Genomic DNA, 14,422 nt, shown 5'->3' with positions numbered 1-14,422 from the left:
TACCCCAGCCCCCTTATTTTTTTCTCGCCCAGAAATGACAGCATGGATACCCCATATAGAGGAAAGAGTTTGGTGATGCAGATTGTACTTCTTTGGGTTGGATTTATAATATTTGTTGGTTTGTTTAGTTTTTTTTTTTATCCTCACTGATCTCATAAATAAGATGCGTCTTTAATTGTGTTGTCTCAACGACAAAACTAAGCAGCAGCGGTTTGTTAAGGTTTTGTGTCATGTGTGGACATGTAAAGTTGCGGGATTTAATGGGTGCAGTTATCAAAGAAAAGAAGGTTGTTTAAGGGAAGCTTGTTACCAGCACACCCTCAAGGTTTGAGATACGATGTGAGATGATGCTCTTAATTAAAGCTGCTCCCATTGTGCGTGCACCATGTTCTGTTTCCTCCAGCTTGTGGTTGCTTTGAAGATTGAAAGAAGTTGATAATATTGGCGATAGTGTGTGTGTGTGTGTATGAGTGTGTGTGTCAGATCCTTCCTCCTCCCTTCTCAGAGCCTGATGTGTAATGCCTTTCCATGCAGCTATGGCCACAGGGAGCAGAGAGTGTCTGCACTCTTGTCGCTCAGGAGCTCACCACTGGGAGGATGAAAAGCATCCCACAGAGTCCCTGACTTCCCTGCCTCAAAAGCCACCATGAGCTCATACCTCTCATTTCTGTCTCCCTTAAAAGAAGATGGCGAGAGGGGGGGATAGTGTATGCTGTGTGCTGCAGCATCCCAACTTTATAAATGGGTCATCCCTTTAACCTGGAACCAGCAGAACAGAAAGGACTCATAGTATGAACTGCTGAGCCTGTAGAAGAGAAAATGGCTCAGTGACAAAGTTCAAGCAGAAGTTAGGATTTTAAAAAAATGGAGTTCTGTGGAATGGTCCTGAACAAGCACTACCTTACCTGTTGTTGATAGCTCTTTGAACAACCTCAATTTGGAGAAATAGAGTTGGAGTGACCAGATTGTAAAGTTCAAGCAGTGCTAAGACCAAGATGGATAACTGCCATCTTAAAACAACTCCAGTCTCAAACATGTATTATCAGTTCATGCAAACACCATCTTGTAAATCTTTACATCAATGTCAATTTTCACACAGTTATTTACATAGAATTATACCGTTATTTACAACCACAATCAGTGGCAGCATCAGCTAGCTTTAGACAGAAATGTCATGTTTTTCAGCCAAAATAACCATGTAATGTGGAATTGATTGTGGTGTAAACGTCTGTAAAATAGTATTGAACTGCTATGATTTTTTTTAGTTACAAGTTGTTCAAAAAAAACCGCAATCCACTTTAATTTTTGCCCTCCTCCACTCGCCCTTGGTTCATCATTCCAGTCAGAATTAAAGTCCATCTCTCCTAATTGAAGTTGTCCAAACAGCTATTGTTATGTTTTTTTATACTTCAAAATTGAACAAAGGACTCAGAGATTCATTTGATCAGTTACAATATGGTTTTACATCTACAGACAGTCTCTGAGAAACATCTGATTCTAAAGTGTTCTTACTATCCTTCTGGCAGAAATCAATCGCTGCACATGGACATTGTCTTCATAAGTAGGCACATTTTCATAACATTGGTAAACATTCTGACTTCAGACAAGGTCTCTCTGGAACACTGTGGCACTGAACTACGATTACCAAAGTAAGTCTAAACTACTAAAACGTATAATCATGACACTTCAGTTACATTTGCATTTTTTTGGCCTCTCCAACAGGTATAATAAAAACAATTATTTGTTCATAACCTTTCTACAAAACCTCATTTCAAAAGATCTGAACTATTCCTTTCAGGTGATGGACCTTCCACCTGTACAATTGGTTTGTCATTAAGCTCTTTCGCAAAATGCTTCAAACTGGGACTGAAACGCAGTCCAGCCGTGTTGGTACGACTTCTGAAAGGACAGAGTTGGTACGTGGTGTCCAAAACACGCTGTTGCTACTTTGAGCCACCAAGCGAGGTAGTAACAGCGCCATAACAGACAGCTTGTAGAAGAGGAAGCTGGCTTTGTGGCTCAACAGTGTGATGTGGTGACGACAGACAGTCTGAGCGACCAACATGCATTTTATGAGTAGCACTCTACGTGAACAAGGCTGAGTTGATCCATGCCTCTTGTGATTCTGAAATGCCGGCTTCTGTTATGAATGTTCACATTTTTGGTTTGGTGGTTTATGAACAACCAGCGGTAGCTTAAAGAGGGGCTTGTCTTTGCAGCCATACGGTGAAACTGTTTTGTGAAAGAGCCTAATGATGTGGAGGATGTAGGTAGCAGATTACCTTTTACCTTAGTTGCATCTGAATGGGGCACTCAGACTGGAGGTGATGTCCCACCTTTTTAGTGGCTTAACTGGTGCCTCCCATTAATGATGCCAACCCGTGTACGTCAGACACAGACCCAGCTCATTGTCCCGGGTAGCGCCCCCTGTACTTTCAGGACATTTCCATTGTTTTCCCCCTCCTGAGCCGTTTAAGCAGATCAAAGCTCTGACAAAGGCCAGGGAAGCCCCAGGCAAGCAGAAGCACAGGAATTATGCCCCCTCAGGATTCCCACACAAAAAGACAAATAAGCTCCGGAGGGTGGCGCCCCAGAGGGATGTCTCTATTCAGAGGCAATCTGCTAAAGGAGGTTCAATTGTTATCGTTTTTTTTAATATTTGGAATATATGGTGTTTTAAACTGGGTGTGCTTTAAATAGATTAGGGATCAAATTTCAAGTTAAAAGTTAGCTAAACATAAATGTCATAAGACTGCTGCGTTATTGACTCGTTTTACCTTGGGGTGAAAATAATCTGTGCTTCATGTTGTAAATTCGTAAAAGTTTGACAAAAGTGCATGCAGCAAAACTAGAATTATCTCTTTGACTGGAGAGCACGAGTAAAAGCACAAACATGGCTCGCACTTTTGCCTTGTTTGAGCCTTCTTGCCGCTGAGTGATTAGCAGAAATAATGTCCCTGTCACCCTTTAATCACATTAAAACGTGGTTAACATTTAATTTTTCCCACTTGATATGCACAAAATTTCCACTTGATTTGCAGCAAAGGCCATTGGAATTCCATTATAAAAAGAATAAAAATTTCAGGCATCATTTGTTCAGAGACGGATATCAGGAGGAGAAAGTGCTGAATCTGTCTATTAACAGAGCAATGAGAGATGGCACTCAGTGCTGGCACATAATGGGAGACTGACAAGACGCATACACTTACTGATTCTAGCTCAGACTTGTAAAAGCTTTTGAAAGTGGGTCAAGCAGAGGCATATTTTATATATATCATTTTCTTTGGGATGGTGAAGAGAGATAAAACTTGCCTTTTTATCTGTGTCATAAACACAAGTTGAGCTTATGTCTTAAAGCAATAGTTTAGATAATTTGAAATGAGCTTCTTTGGAAAGGTTCTCAACAAATAATGTCTTACCTGTGGTTGAACAATTTTAGTTTGGTAAAAAAAAAACGTTTAATTATGACCAGAATGACAAGCTAATGGCTGGACAAAAGTGGATCTCAGAAATTCATAGAAGTCCATGCTAATGCCATTTTATAAACTTTACAGTTATTTATATATAGTTCCTTACATTTAACAGCACAAAAAACAGCAGCACCAGCGGAAGTGCTACAGCTAGCTGCTGCTGGAGGAATATCATAATATTTCTGCTAGAATAGTTGTGTAACACAAAAGCAACAGCCGTGTAAAGGTTTATAAACTCTATTTCTTCAAATTCAAGTAGCTCAAAGAGCTATCTACAACCGGTAAGATATTATTTGTTCATAGGTTTTCCACAAAACACCACTTCTGAAGATCTCAGCTCTTTCCTTAAGTATAAAAAGAGATGAGATATTGTGCATGACTAATTGGCATTAAGGTACAAAAAAAAAATTCCTTGAAATACACATTTACATGAGCAGAATGACTGAAAGATGAGAATAAACACAAAATAAATTGACACGTGGTTTACAGACGTATTTAATCAAATTTACACATCCATTAAAGAGTAATTGGAAGGCACACAGTGCTAAGCAGGATGAGGATGTAGCGGTAAGGCTGACTGAATTGGTTTTGGGAGTCGTTTTGACGGCGCATCAAAGCTCTTAATTGACAGTGCTTTGTTTCTGGAGTTGAGGGAAGGGGGTGTTTCCTGTTCCTGTGGCAAGGTGTTTGTCTGCTCCTATGTCACTCAGTGCGAGGACCCAGAGACCCCCGTGCTCATTTGCGGCTCACATTCTCCATCTCAGCCTCACATTATTAAAATCATCCCTCAGCCTTCTACCAATAGCCTCTTTGTTACTCGGCCGGCTTGGCTCGGCTCTGTCAAGTCTTCACCAATTACAGTCCCAGGTACAATGGTCTATTCAAAGGATCACAGCCCTTGACTGGTGTGGAGAGAGTGATTTGTGAATCATTATTCAGCCGCCTGTAGAGAACGCAATACCTGAGGAATGCAAATAACATGCCACCAAATAGACAGCTGTGCTGCTAAAAGTGACAAACTACAGCTGTTATTATCTCAGATTGGATTTTTCCCCCTCTTGGAGCTCTTTCCATCTCCTATATTTTGAGGCTTTTTTTTTCTTCTTCTTCGTCCTTTATTGGTGAGACTTTGGTTACCACCTTATTGTGGTGACACTCAAACAGCAGCTCTCCATATGTAAAGAGAAATATTAGGTTATGGCTCTTAATAGATGTGCATCTGAGCTGAAGGACAAACTGGAATTCAAAATTGTTGTAAAAAGAACATTCAATCAAAACACAACTGTGCTGTCCCTGTGTCCGTTACCCTGCCATGTGTTGTATATTGATAATCATTAGGTGGAAGCAGCGATGTGGTGCTGCAGGTGATAGAGCACTGACATTGTTATTGGAATAGATGTGATATTGAGGTTTCTGGGTCCCTCCCAGTCTTTGATTCTTATGTGCTTTAAACAGGAAACTAGGATTACACATAATGACAGGGACCCCTTCAGAATCAATCCAACCGAGGAGCTGCCGTGTGAAAATGGATTTGTGTGATGCTGTTCTCTGCGACCCGTCCAATCGCAGCCTCAGAGCTTGTGGAGCTAATCTCATAATTGCCCTAACCCCCTTGTATTGTTCTGACTGAGACTTACCATTAAGTGCTAGGATATCTTTGTCCTGCAATGTCAGGTGTCCTGCTGGACAGACACACACACACACACACACACACACAAAGCTGAGGCAGTTGAACGAGTGACAAAGACATTTAAAAGTAAGAAAATACTTAGTGCTTATTTGTTCTATTCCCTCCTGGTTCTGGGCTAAATGTTTATTTAACCCTCAGCAGAGAAAGAAAATGCCCTTCACAATAAAATATAAAACAAACTAACTGGAAACTTGGTTGTAGTCTGCACTCCAAAAGCACCAAAGTATTCTCATTTTAGGTCAGTTTGTCATTGCACAGGTTCATTTTATATGTGATTCAATGTAAAAAATTAATTAAAATAACCAAAAACTTTAATGTTTTTCATGTTACTTGTATGGTGTACACTCCAAAAGCATCAAACTATTCTTACTTTGGGCTCTTATTTATTACATGGCTGCATTTTATATGTGAGACACTGAAAAAATAAATAAATAAATAAAAATAAAATGAAGAATGGAATATATGGTAATATACCATCAGCTGTTGTTACCAGGATTTCCCCATGATGACAATGTCTGGCATGTGTTTTACTCTACAGTTATATGGCAAATATGGTTACAATGCATATTTTTACTCATTTGTATGTTCTAAAAAATTTTTTAACCATTTAAAATCTTTTTTATTTTCGTACCTGGAATACACATAAAGGTTTAGTCTGGAACAGCTCAAATCTTAGAAGTAATTTTGGATTGTACAGCTCTGAGACATGGGAAGAATAATGAAAAAAAAGGAAAGTTTCTTTATTCTGATTGTTAGGGCATTTAAAAAAACGACAGTTTAAAGTGCCACTTTTACCTCCTGAACTTCTAAATCATAAACTTAAAGAAAAAAACAAATGCTACCGTGCTGAACCTGTAATAAAACTTTCTCTCTGTTTGATTTAGTAAATCTGGTGCCACAAAAATGAATGACAGAATCTGTTTTACACATTACACAGTAAGTCTCACGTTTGGCCAGCACGAAACGCTCAAAGGAGATAAAAACCAGAATAAAATCCTTAAAATCCTAACTGAATAGCTGCAAGTGGAGAAAAATATTCCAACATGGTTTTAGTATTTTCTCATCAGTTTTCACACACTCAAAATAAGTGCTTTCAGTTGTCTTTTGCATAAAACTTTTGCAAAGTTGTTGTGCTTTTTTCACATTTGTAAATCATCTACATAGTTCACATCAAGCCCTATTTGTTTCTTTGTTTTTTTTTCCTCTAAAAGACGTAGCTTTGTCACCCAATAACACTCATTTTCCCTGCTCTCATGAATATGCACACGGAAGCAAACACCAACCAATTTTCTTGCTGTTTTTTTCCATCAGGTTGGTGAAAATCAAGGAGTGGGTGGACAGTCATGACCCCGGAGCCTTGGTCATCCCCTTCAGCGGCAACCTGGAGAGCCAGATCCAGGACATGAGCGACGACGAGCAGCAGAAGTACTGCACGGAGCACAAGACGCAGAGGTTAATTAGCATTCAGTCTCCCCACACTTTATTATCAGCTGTGTCCTCCATGCACTCCTTTAATTGCATGTGCTGATAGAATAATAAATGGCAGAGTAATTACCATTATAAAGCAAAGGATCCCTCTTCTTACTGAACAACTCAGTCAAAGGGTTTTCCTCTAAATTAAGTTTTTAACTGTCATCTGTCATCTGTAGGTATAATTATAACTTGGGGATTTTTTGCGTTTATTGTTCTCGTGTGAAAAACCTCTGTGGAGAGAAAAATTGTGACAGCAGAGTTTTTTTCTTCTTCTTCTTCTTCTTCTTCTTCTCTCTCAGCAAAGACTGAGGCACCGAGTTGAATTCTTAAAATTGTTAAATGAGTCTCCAAGCGTTCTAATTAATCATATAAACCATTGGAGAGTTGAATGTCTTCTGTGAAATGAAGTGACCCATCTTGCTCACTTAATGAGTTTATATAGGAATGAATGGCGCCTTCCGACTGAAGAGAACTTTGTCTAGGCATCAGTGGCGATAAAGAATACAAAAACAATTCAAACCCCATGATTCAAGCTGACATTTTCTTTCTCTCTCTCTTTACCAGCGCCCTGGGCAAAATCATCAAGGCAGGCTACGCAGTCCTACAGCTGGAGTACTTCTTCACAGCCGGCCCAGATGAGGTCCGAGCGTGGACCATTCGGGTAAGAGCATCCTCTGCACACACATGTTGACGATGCACACACGCACACACAAACAAACACACACACATAGCATCCAACGTTCCACCCTGCTGGCACCCTCACCGATATCACACACTTTCAACTTTGTCATGGTTGTGCTTTAGCTAGTCATTACAGACCAAGGATAACTTCAATTACTGCTGAGCTGCTGAACGGTGAAAGCGGGGGGCTACATTGATTGAGGAGGGCAACAATTGATTTTGCCCATTACGTCCATGAGAATGTTTCCATCCTGTGCAGATCTGCCTGCCCTCCTCCTGCCGCTGGAGATAAGGAGCCGGCGCATTGTGCCTGCCTAATCTGTGTGACGGAGGTTGTCTGTGCCAAAATTGATGTCGCTTTTCATTCGACTGTTTGTGGGCCTTTGCTGGGGGCTCCTCCTCCGTGTGTGTCTCAGTTTACCGAGCCCAGCCCGCCAAGAGCCTTTTAGCAATGGGATCACAGGATTTACATCAATACAGATGTCGGTTTTGCATGTTGGTATTGTACTTTTTTTCCCTCTTTGGGTGGAAAAAAAGCAGATACAGAGAGGTATTAGACTGAGTTATATTTTATAAATGTACATTTGTAGTTTAAAGTAAATTCTCGTCATTTTTTTCTGTAATGTCATCAGGCACTATTAGCCAAATGCGTTGTTTCAAGTTATTTTAAATCCAAATTGCACAGCAGAATGCTTTCAGTCCTTTAAACATATCCATTTGAAGATAAAGGCACATTTTCAAAAAGCTTTGCCATTTTTCCACAATGGCCTCTGTTCAAAGAACTTGTCACCAAGCAGATCATTACTGTTTTGTTCTCTGAATGTGAGTCTGTTACATGCTCACATTTCAGTATGTTTGAAATCGCTAAAGCGCTCGCTTTAAATTCTGAAAAAGCTCAAGATGCATCTCGCATTGTATCTAAAATTTACAATATTAGCTTAGATTATTTGCTGACGGGACTTAAAATGTTGTGTCAGTGAGTATCTGTACCAAATTGTTTTTCTTTTCTTTCTAGCAAGTATTTATACTTCACCAATTCATACTTTATGTAATATATATTTTTTTTTTTTTTTTAGCAATGAAGTGTTTCTGTATGTCTTATACTGAATGTTGGACCCAACAATGATTAAAATGTTGTTGTGGGTATTATGAAATTGAAATGCTTTCTTAAATTTAATGCAGATTAGTGGCCAATGTGTGTTCAGGTAAAAGGAAGGTGGCCAATTAACAGAAACTGGAGTTTTCACACTTTCCTCATCCTGCAGCTTCTGTTTTGTTACACAAAACATGTAAACAATAAAAACATTAAAATTTTTATTCTATTTCACAGCAGGTATGTACTTATTGGTGGGCCTGCCTGGGCCTGAGCCCACTAATTTCATGATTTTTTAAATTAATATTTAAATAATTTTTACATATTTGAGCACTTGATTATATTAAATATATATATATATATATATATATATATATATATATATATATATATATATGATAAAAGACGCTGCAATGTTACCAATAAAATTAAACAACCTTTCTGAATAATTTCAATATGGGAATTGCTGATACAACTTTATATTTTTATATGCCAAAGAGATTTGTTGCACAGGTGATTCAAACCGTTTATTGGTTTCATTTTAAGAGCCACAGAGGTAAATCCCTGGAAACAATAGTGAAACATACAAATAAATATTTTCTCCATTTCCCATGTATTGTGCAAGCTGTGTCTGGAATTTTTGAAAAGGCCCGGCCATAAATTAAGTTCTGGTTCCACTGTTTCACAGCAACTTTAATTTCCACAATGTGCAAATCTGTGAAGAATCTGGACAGAAAGACTGCAGAAGTTATTTTTGTGTTGAGAAAAAAAAAAACAATCAGCACGGTACACCTTCCATCAGTCAGTGATCAGGAGACCAAAACAACCAGTTTTTATGCTCGATAAGTACTTTGAATATCATCCTGTTTATTCCATTAATAATAAAAAACAGATCAAATTCAATTTATATTGAAAAGAAAAAAACCTTAGAAGTTTAGACACAAACTTTGTTAAGTGTTTTTATTAGGCATTCAAATACGGAAAGGCCGGGGGGGAAAGGTGAGCTCACTCCTTCTTTCTTTACGTTTCAGTCAGATGACATCACCGGGTCTTTAAGGCGCGTGCTCGTCCCATTATGACTGATGTCCTTGCTATTTACACAAAAGCCCCAAAATACTTCAAAGGCATCCTCAAAAACAGGCCTGTCCTCCTCAGTATAAGTGATTACAGCCAGCCTTGATTGCATGTGAGGGGCATTTAGTCAGGTAAGCATCAGTGAGTAACTATATTAAGCCAATACATCTTGCATTGTAAAAACTACGCTCAGTAATGTCATGTTCCTAAGTTCTTTAACATGCTTTATTAGGCAGCCTCGAGGTGACCATTATCTATCAGCCTGCTCTGCACAGCTCCTAACTAGGACAATGTGGATCCCTTGTAATGCACCATATGAAAAAAATCCCTCCCCTAATCTATTTTTTTCCACCAGATAGACAAACCTTGATGCTGATTAATGGTAGTTAAACTCACAAGTACTCCGTCAGTGAGATTGCAAATAGATGGTAATGTATTAGAGTCATTAAATACGCATCATTCTTGTGGCATGAAATATGTTGACCCCAACCTGATTATATACATAATTAAAACTGCTTCAACAGCTCCTGAGCACGGAGCCGCGGAGCAGAGAAAGAGCGAGCGGGTCGACAGGCAGGAGTCATAATGATGCACAGCAGCCACGTCACTTATTTTGGTCATTTGTCATTTCCGCACATTATTTCAGTGCATATAAATTGCAACATTTTATCATTCGGCGCTTGAGTCTTTGAGGGCATGGGATACATTTTAGTAAAATTCTAAAACTAACCAAATATATGCTTTAAAAAGCTGCAGTTAGTGCAAGTTTTGCCCATTTAAAGACATCAGAAGCAGTAGTTTACAGCTGAAAATGAATTACCAAACTCTGGCGTGTCACAGTTTGCACTGAGGTCGGATGCAGCGAGGTCTATACTACCTTGTCCTCTCACTGCAACACTGGGTCTTCTTGCTGTCATGATCAGAGAGCTGAGCAGCGACCCACAATGAGGCAAGATTGCTTGGACAGAAATCAATACCACCACGGAATGGGAATCAGAAGGCATTGATAGCAGCACCGGGTTCTTATCGGTGTCCAGGCTTTCCTAGCAGGGCACAGCCGAGTGGAAAGCTATCCGGAAATCTGGACAGAGGCAGGCTGAAAAAAAACACCCCTCTCAGCACTATCACCCTATCAAACACCATGTCGCTCGCATGCTGTAATCCATCTTCTCCAAAACAATTCATTTGTCCCCTCTTTTTTCTTTCCTCGTTACAGAAAGGAACTAAGGCTCCACAGGCTGCGGGGAAGATCCACACAGACTTTGAGAGGGGCTTCATTATGGCAGAAGTAATGAAATTCCAGGATTTTAAAGAAGAAGGCAGCGAGAGCACTGTCAAGGTGAGCAGTTAGTGTGCCAGTGGAGATGAGGGGAAGTCTCCTGTGATCAGTGGAGCTGACAGTCGCCACACAGCTCCCACTGAAAACTCCTCTTCACCTTTACTCGGGGGAAGAAATTACTGCACACACTCCAGCACCACTCGTGACAAGCCAACTGATTCGGGCTCTAAACACTGCCATTGTGCTCCAGCTGTGCATATCTTTATCACAATGTGTCCTAACTGGCTGATGGTAGTTCTTTGCTTGTGGCTCGGCACAGTCGCTCAGAGGAAGCACTTCTTCACCTCACCAGGCATTTATCAGATCTATAAGGTGCGCTGTTGGCTTATAGAGCTCTCCTTCAGCAAATCCCCGAGCCACTGGAGGCATGTGACAGTGATTTAAAGTGGCAAGTTAAATAAAGTGTAAAATTCCTCAAATAGGGACTGCTTCATGGATGGGTAGCGCAGGAATACGACTTGCATATCTTATTTTTTTATGATGGCTAGTGTTTGTTTTGACCTTTTAGCTGCGCCGTGGGTTGTTCATGTGCACAGTGCTGTCAAATGCAATCACAGATTTTATGAGGAATTTGCTAAAAACTACAGCTGGCGCTCTGAAAAATGCATCAAACAGGTTCCGCAAGTTGAAAGTGATAGTTCAGATCTTTTGAAGTGGGATTTCCTAGAAAGGTTATGAACAATATCTAACCTACTGTAGATAGCTCTTTAAACAACATTAACGTGTTGAATTCTGACCAAATTCATGAGCTAACGCCTAGTCTGAGCGCGATAAATTCAAAGTGGATTGCAGTCATTGCAAAACGACAAACACCTTACCTTTAAATTGCCATCAGTTTCACATTACACAGTTATTTACAGAGAACTCTTTGGGTTTTTGCAAGTACAAATAGCACTAGTAGCAGGACAGCAGAGACAGGATCGAAAGACGTATGTTGAAGCCACAAAGGTGAGCGCCCCCTTAGTGGGGCTGAAGTACAGCTTTTATGTCCTGTACCTCCATGTAAACTAATGGGACACTTGCCTGACTAAAAAACAAGCACACAATTCAAATAATTTTTTTTAGGTGTTGATTTTTGTTGATTTACGTAGCTCTTACCTTGCTGTTCAAATATGCCTTCCTTTTTTTTCAAAATAGTTATTTGAGACTTTTAAAGGGTGTCATGTTACACTGTGATTGACAGTTCAGACTGTTGGGAGGACATTTTGTTGATAATACAGTCCCACATAGCCACTGGCTCCAAAAACACAACATGGCATAAAATATATATATATATTAGCCTTAATTGTAGACAAAGCCAGTTAATGGAATTGCTTTGTCCATCTTTATTTATATTGATGGGCTATCTACGACAGGTAAGATAATAACTGTTCATAACCTTTCCACATAACCCTTCAGAAGATCTGAACTATTACTTTCTAGTCTAAAGATTTTAGGTTCTGAGTTAAAAATCAACCACTTAAGGCTGTTGGATTATTTGTAATTACATTTCAGCAAAGGGGAAAAACCTTTATTAAATCCCTGCTTAATTAAATTAAAGCAGAAGTGACTAACTTTGCTGTTCGTGACCCTTGTGAGCAGCAGCTGTAAGCCATGCTGGTACGATCTCTTTATCAGCAACTCCACGTGCCCACTTACAGCCTCAGCTAATGTAATTATGGTGATACAAAAGGCCCGTGGGGACCAGTGTGGAAGAAAGCAAAAGAAAAAAAAACATTTAAATCTCTTTACTATTCAAACTCCTTTTTTTTCATAAATATTTGATATTTAATGCAGTGGCGGTGTATTGTCCTTCATAAGCTGCTAACTGAAATGTGCCAGTCTCTTGGGGGAAGGGGGGGGTTTCACCATTGTTATCCGAGGTTGAGATCTGAGTGTCAGGTCCTTACTGCGTGCTCTCTTACTAATCCCTTTTTGAGCCTCAGAAGAACATGGAGCGTTTCTGACTGGGGCATTAAGGTCCGTGCTATTTAATGCCAGTTGTGGGAATAGGCAGCCTGAATAGGGCCAGTGTACGGGGATATCACATTATTAGTAATCATATCTGCTTAAGCCAAGCTTGCTGCTCCAGATGGCTGCTTTCAAGTGCAAATGAACCAGTTAGATGTGTCTGGTTTAATACATACTTAGGAATCACAAATAGCCATTGATTTTTTTTTCCTGTCTCCCTCTCCATCCAGTGTTTCTGGTGGTATTGAGCTTGGATTAAATGGTCTCCTGAGCCTTTAAAGGGACATTGATTCTTCTAATTAATTGTGCACCGTGCAGAACCAGAATGCATAAACCTGTCTGTATTAGCACTTCAAGTCAATTATTTTGAGTTTGTCGGGAAGGAGAACAAACACTTACTGTACACAAAAGAAATGTTAGAACTTATTTTGTTTCCTTGAGAAGTTTCATAGTGCTGTAATCAAAGACTTATTAACATTTTGTGCTTGTGCACATGAAAACTCAAATGGGCAGAAGAGAGGATTACTCACTCAGTGGGAATTCAGGCACCCCATCAGCAAACATGCATGCAGTTGTGTGTGCGTGTGCATGTGTGTGTTTGATACATGCAAGTGCAGTTTAGTTATGGAAAACGATGAAATAGATGAGATACTGACACTGCATGACTATTTTTGTTAGTTTTTAACTATGCACGGTCCTATTTTGTGTTTTATTTCATCCATTACACTGTTAACTGAACAATTAAGTTGTGCTTTTTTTCTTAAACAAAAAAATGTCTTCTTTGGTTTCTTACAGGCAGCTGGAAAATACAGACAGCAGGGACGAAACTACGTCGTTGAGGATGGAGACATCATCTTTTTCAAATTCAATGCACCAAATGCACCAAAGAAGAAGTGACTTAATAAGATTCACATTTTTGTCTACATGCATGACAATTTCTATATATTTTTTCTTTCATTCTTTTTTTTGGGTGGATACAGTCTGTGACTCTCTAACTTTCAGTTTCCCATCCTCTAAGATCAAAACTTACCTCACAAAGTGAGTGACAGCTCAGCCATTTAAGATCAGGATCAGCTGCCCCCCCCCTCTCTAAATTGTAGCAGCATTTGAAGGAGCATATTACTCTCTAGATACTTCATTAATCTCCATCACGGCTGCCAGCACTGACACAGCTGACAGTGGGGACAATGCCACCTGCTCCTCTCCCTCTTCTGCAGATAATGCATGTTTTACAGTAGGCCAGATGTCTACACTCAATAAAACATTTGACAAAACCAGCCTGTGTGTGTGTTTAGGGATGTCTGTATTGAGTGGAGAGCTGCATGGGGATGGTGATAGCGGTCCTGCCGACCACTGATTAGAGAATTAAAAGACACAGCTGACATTGACTGTAGCATAGAGGGGACAATTATAATTAAGTCAGTTAAGTGATGCTGATTTTTGGAAGGGCACATGGAGGATGCAGGTGCCTTTGCCAGAGGAAGTGGTCACTTTAAATTATTATTTGTGAGGGCATTGATTTAACCTTTTGTTTGCGTTTATTTTGCACATTACTGTTTCTGTTTGACTCTTGAAAGTAGTTTGCTGAAATGTTTAAATCTTGACAAAATGGGACGTTTGTTTGCAGCTCCTACAACTGTTCTGAACGCTGA

The 14,422-nt window shown here is 39.7% G+C and overlaps 1 protein-coding gene across 1 annotated transcript in view; it reads left to right on the top strand.

Annotated features, from left to right (window-relative positions):
• LOC108239701 (obg-like ATPase 1) overlaps positions 1 to 14,047 on the top strand; it is a 41,164-nt gene extending 27,117 nt beyond the window's left edge. The window contains exons 8-11 of the mRNA XM_017422590.3: positions 6,472 to 6,612; positions 7,198 to 7,294; positions 10,698 to 10,820; positions 13,566 to 14,047. Of these exons, the coding sequence (XP_017278079.1) occupies positions 6,472 to 6,612; positions 7,198 to 7,294; positions 10,698 to 10,820; positions 13,566 to 13,667 (463 nt within the window). The 3' untranslated portion in view covers positions 13,668 to 14,047. The remainder of the gene's footprint in view (positions 1 to 6,471; positions 6,613 to 7,197; positions 7,295 to 10,697; positions 10,821 to 13,565) is intronic.
• The last annotated feature ends 375 nt before the right edge of the window (positions 14,048 to 14,422 follow it).

This window comes from Kryptolebias marmoratus, linkage group LG6 (genome assembly GCF_001649575.2).
Source record: "Kryptolebias marmoratus isolate JLee-2015 linkage group LG6, ASM164957v2, whole genome shotgun sequence".
NCBI lineage: Eukaryota > Metazoa > Chordata > Actinopteri > Cyprinodontiformes > Rivulidae > Kryptolebias > Kryptolebias marmoratus.
This window is presented reverse-complemented; position numbering and strand designations above follow the sequence as displayed.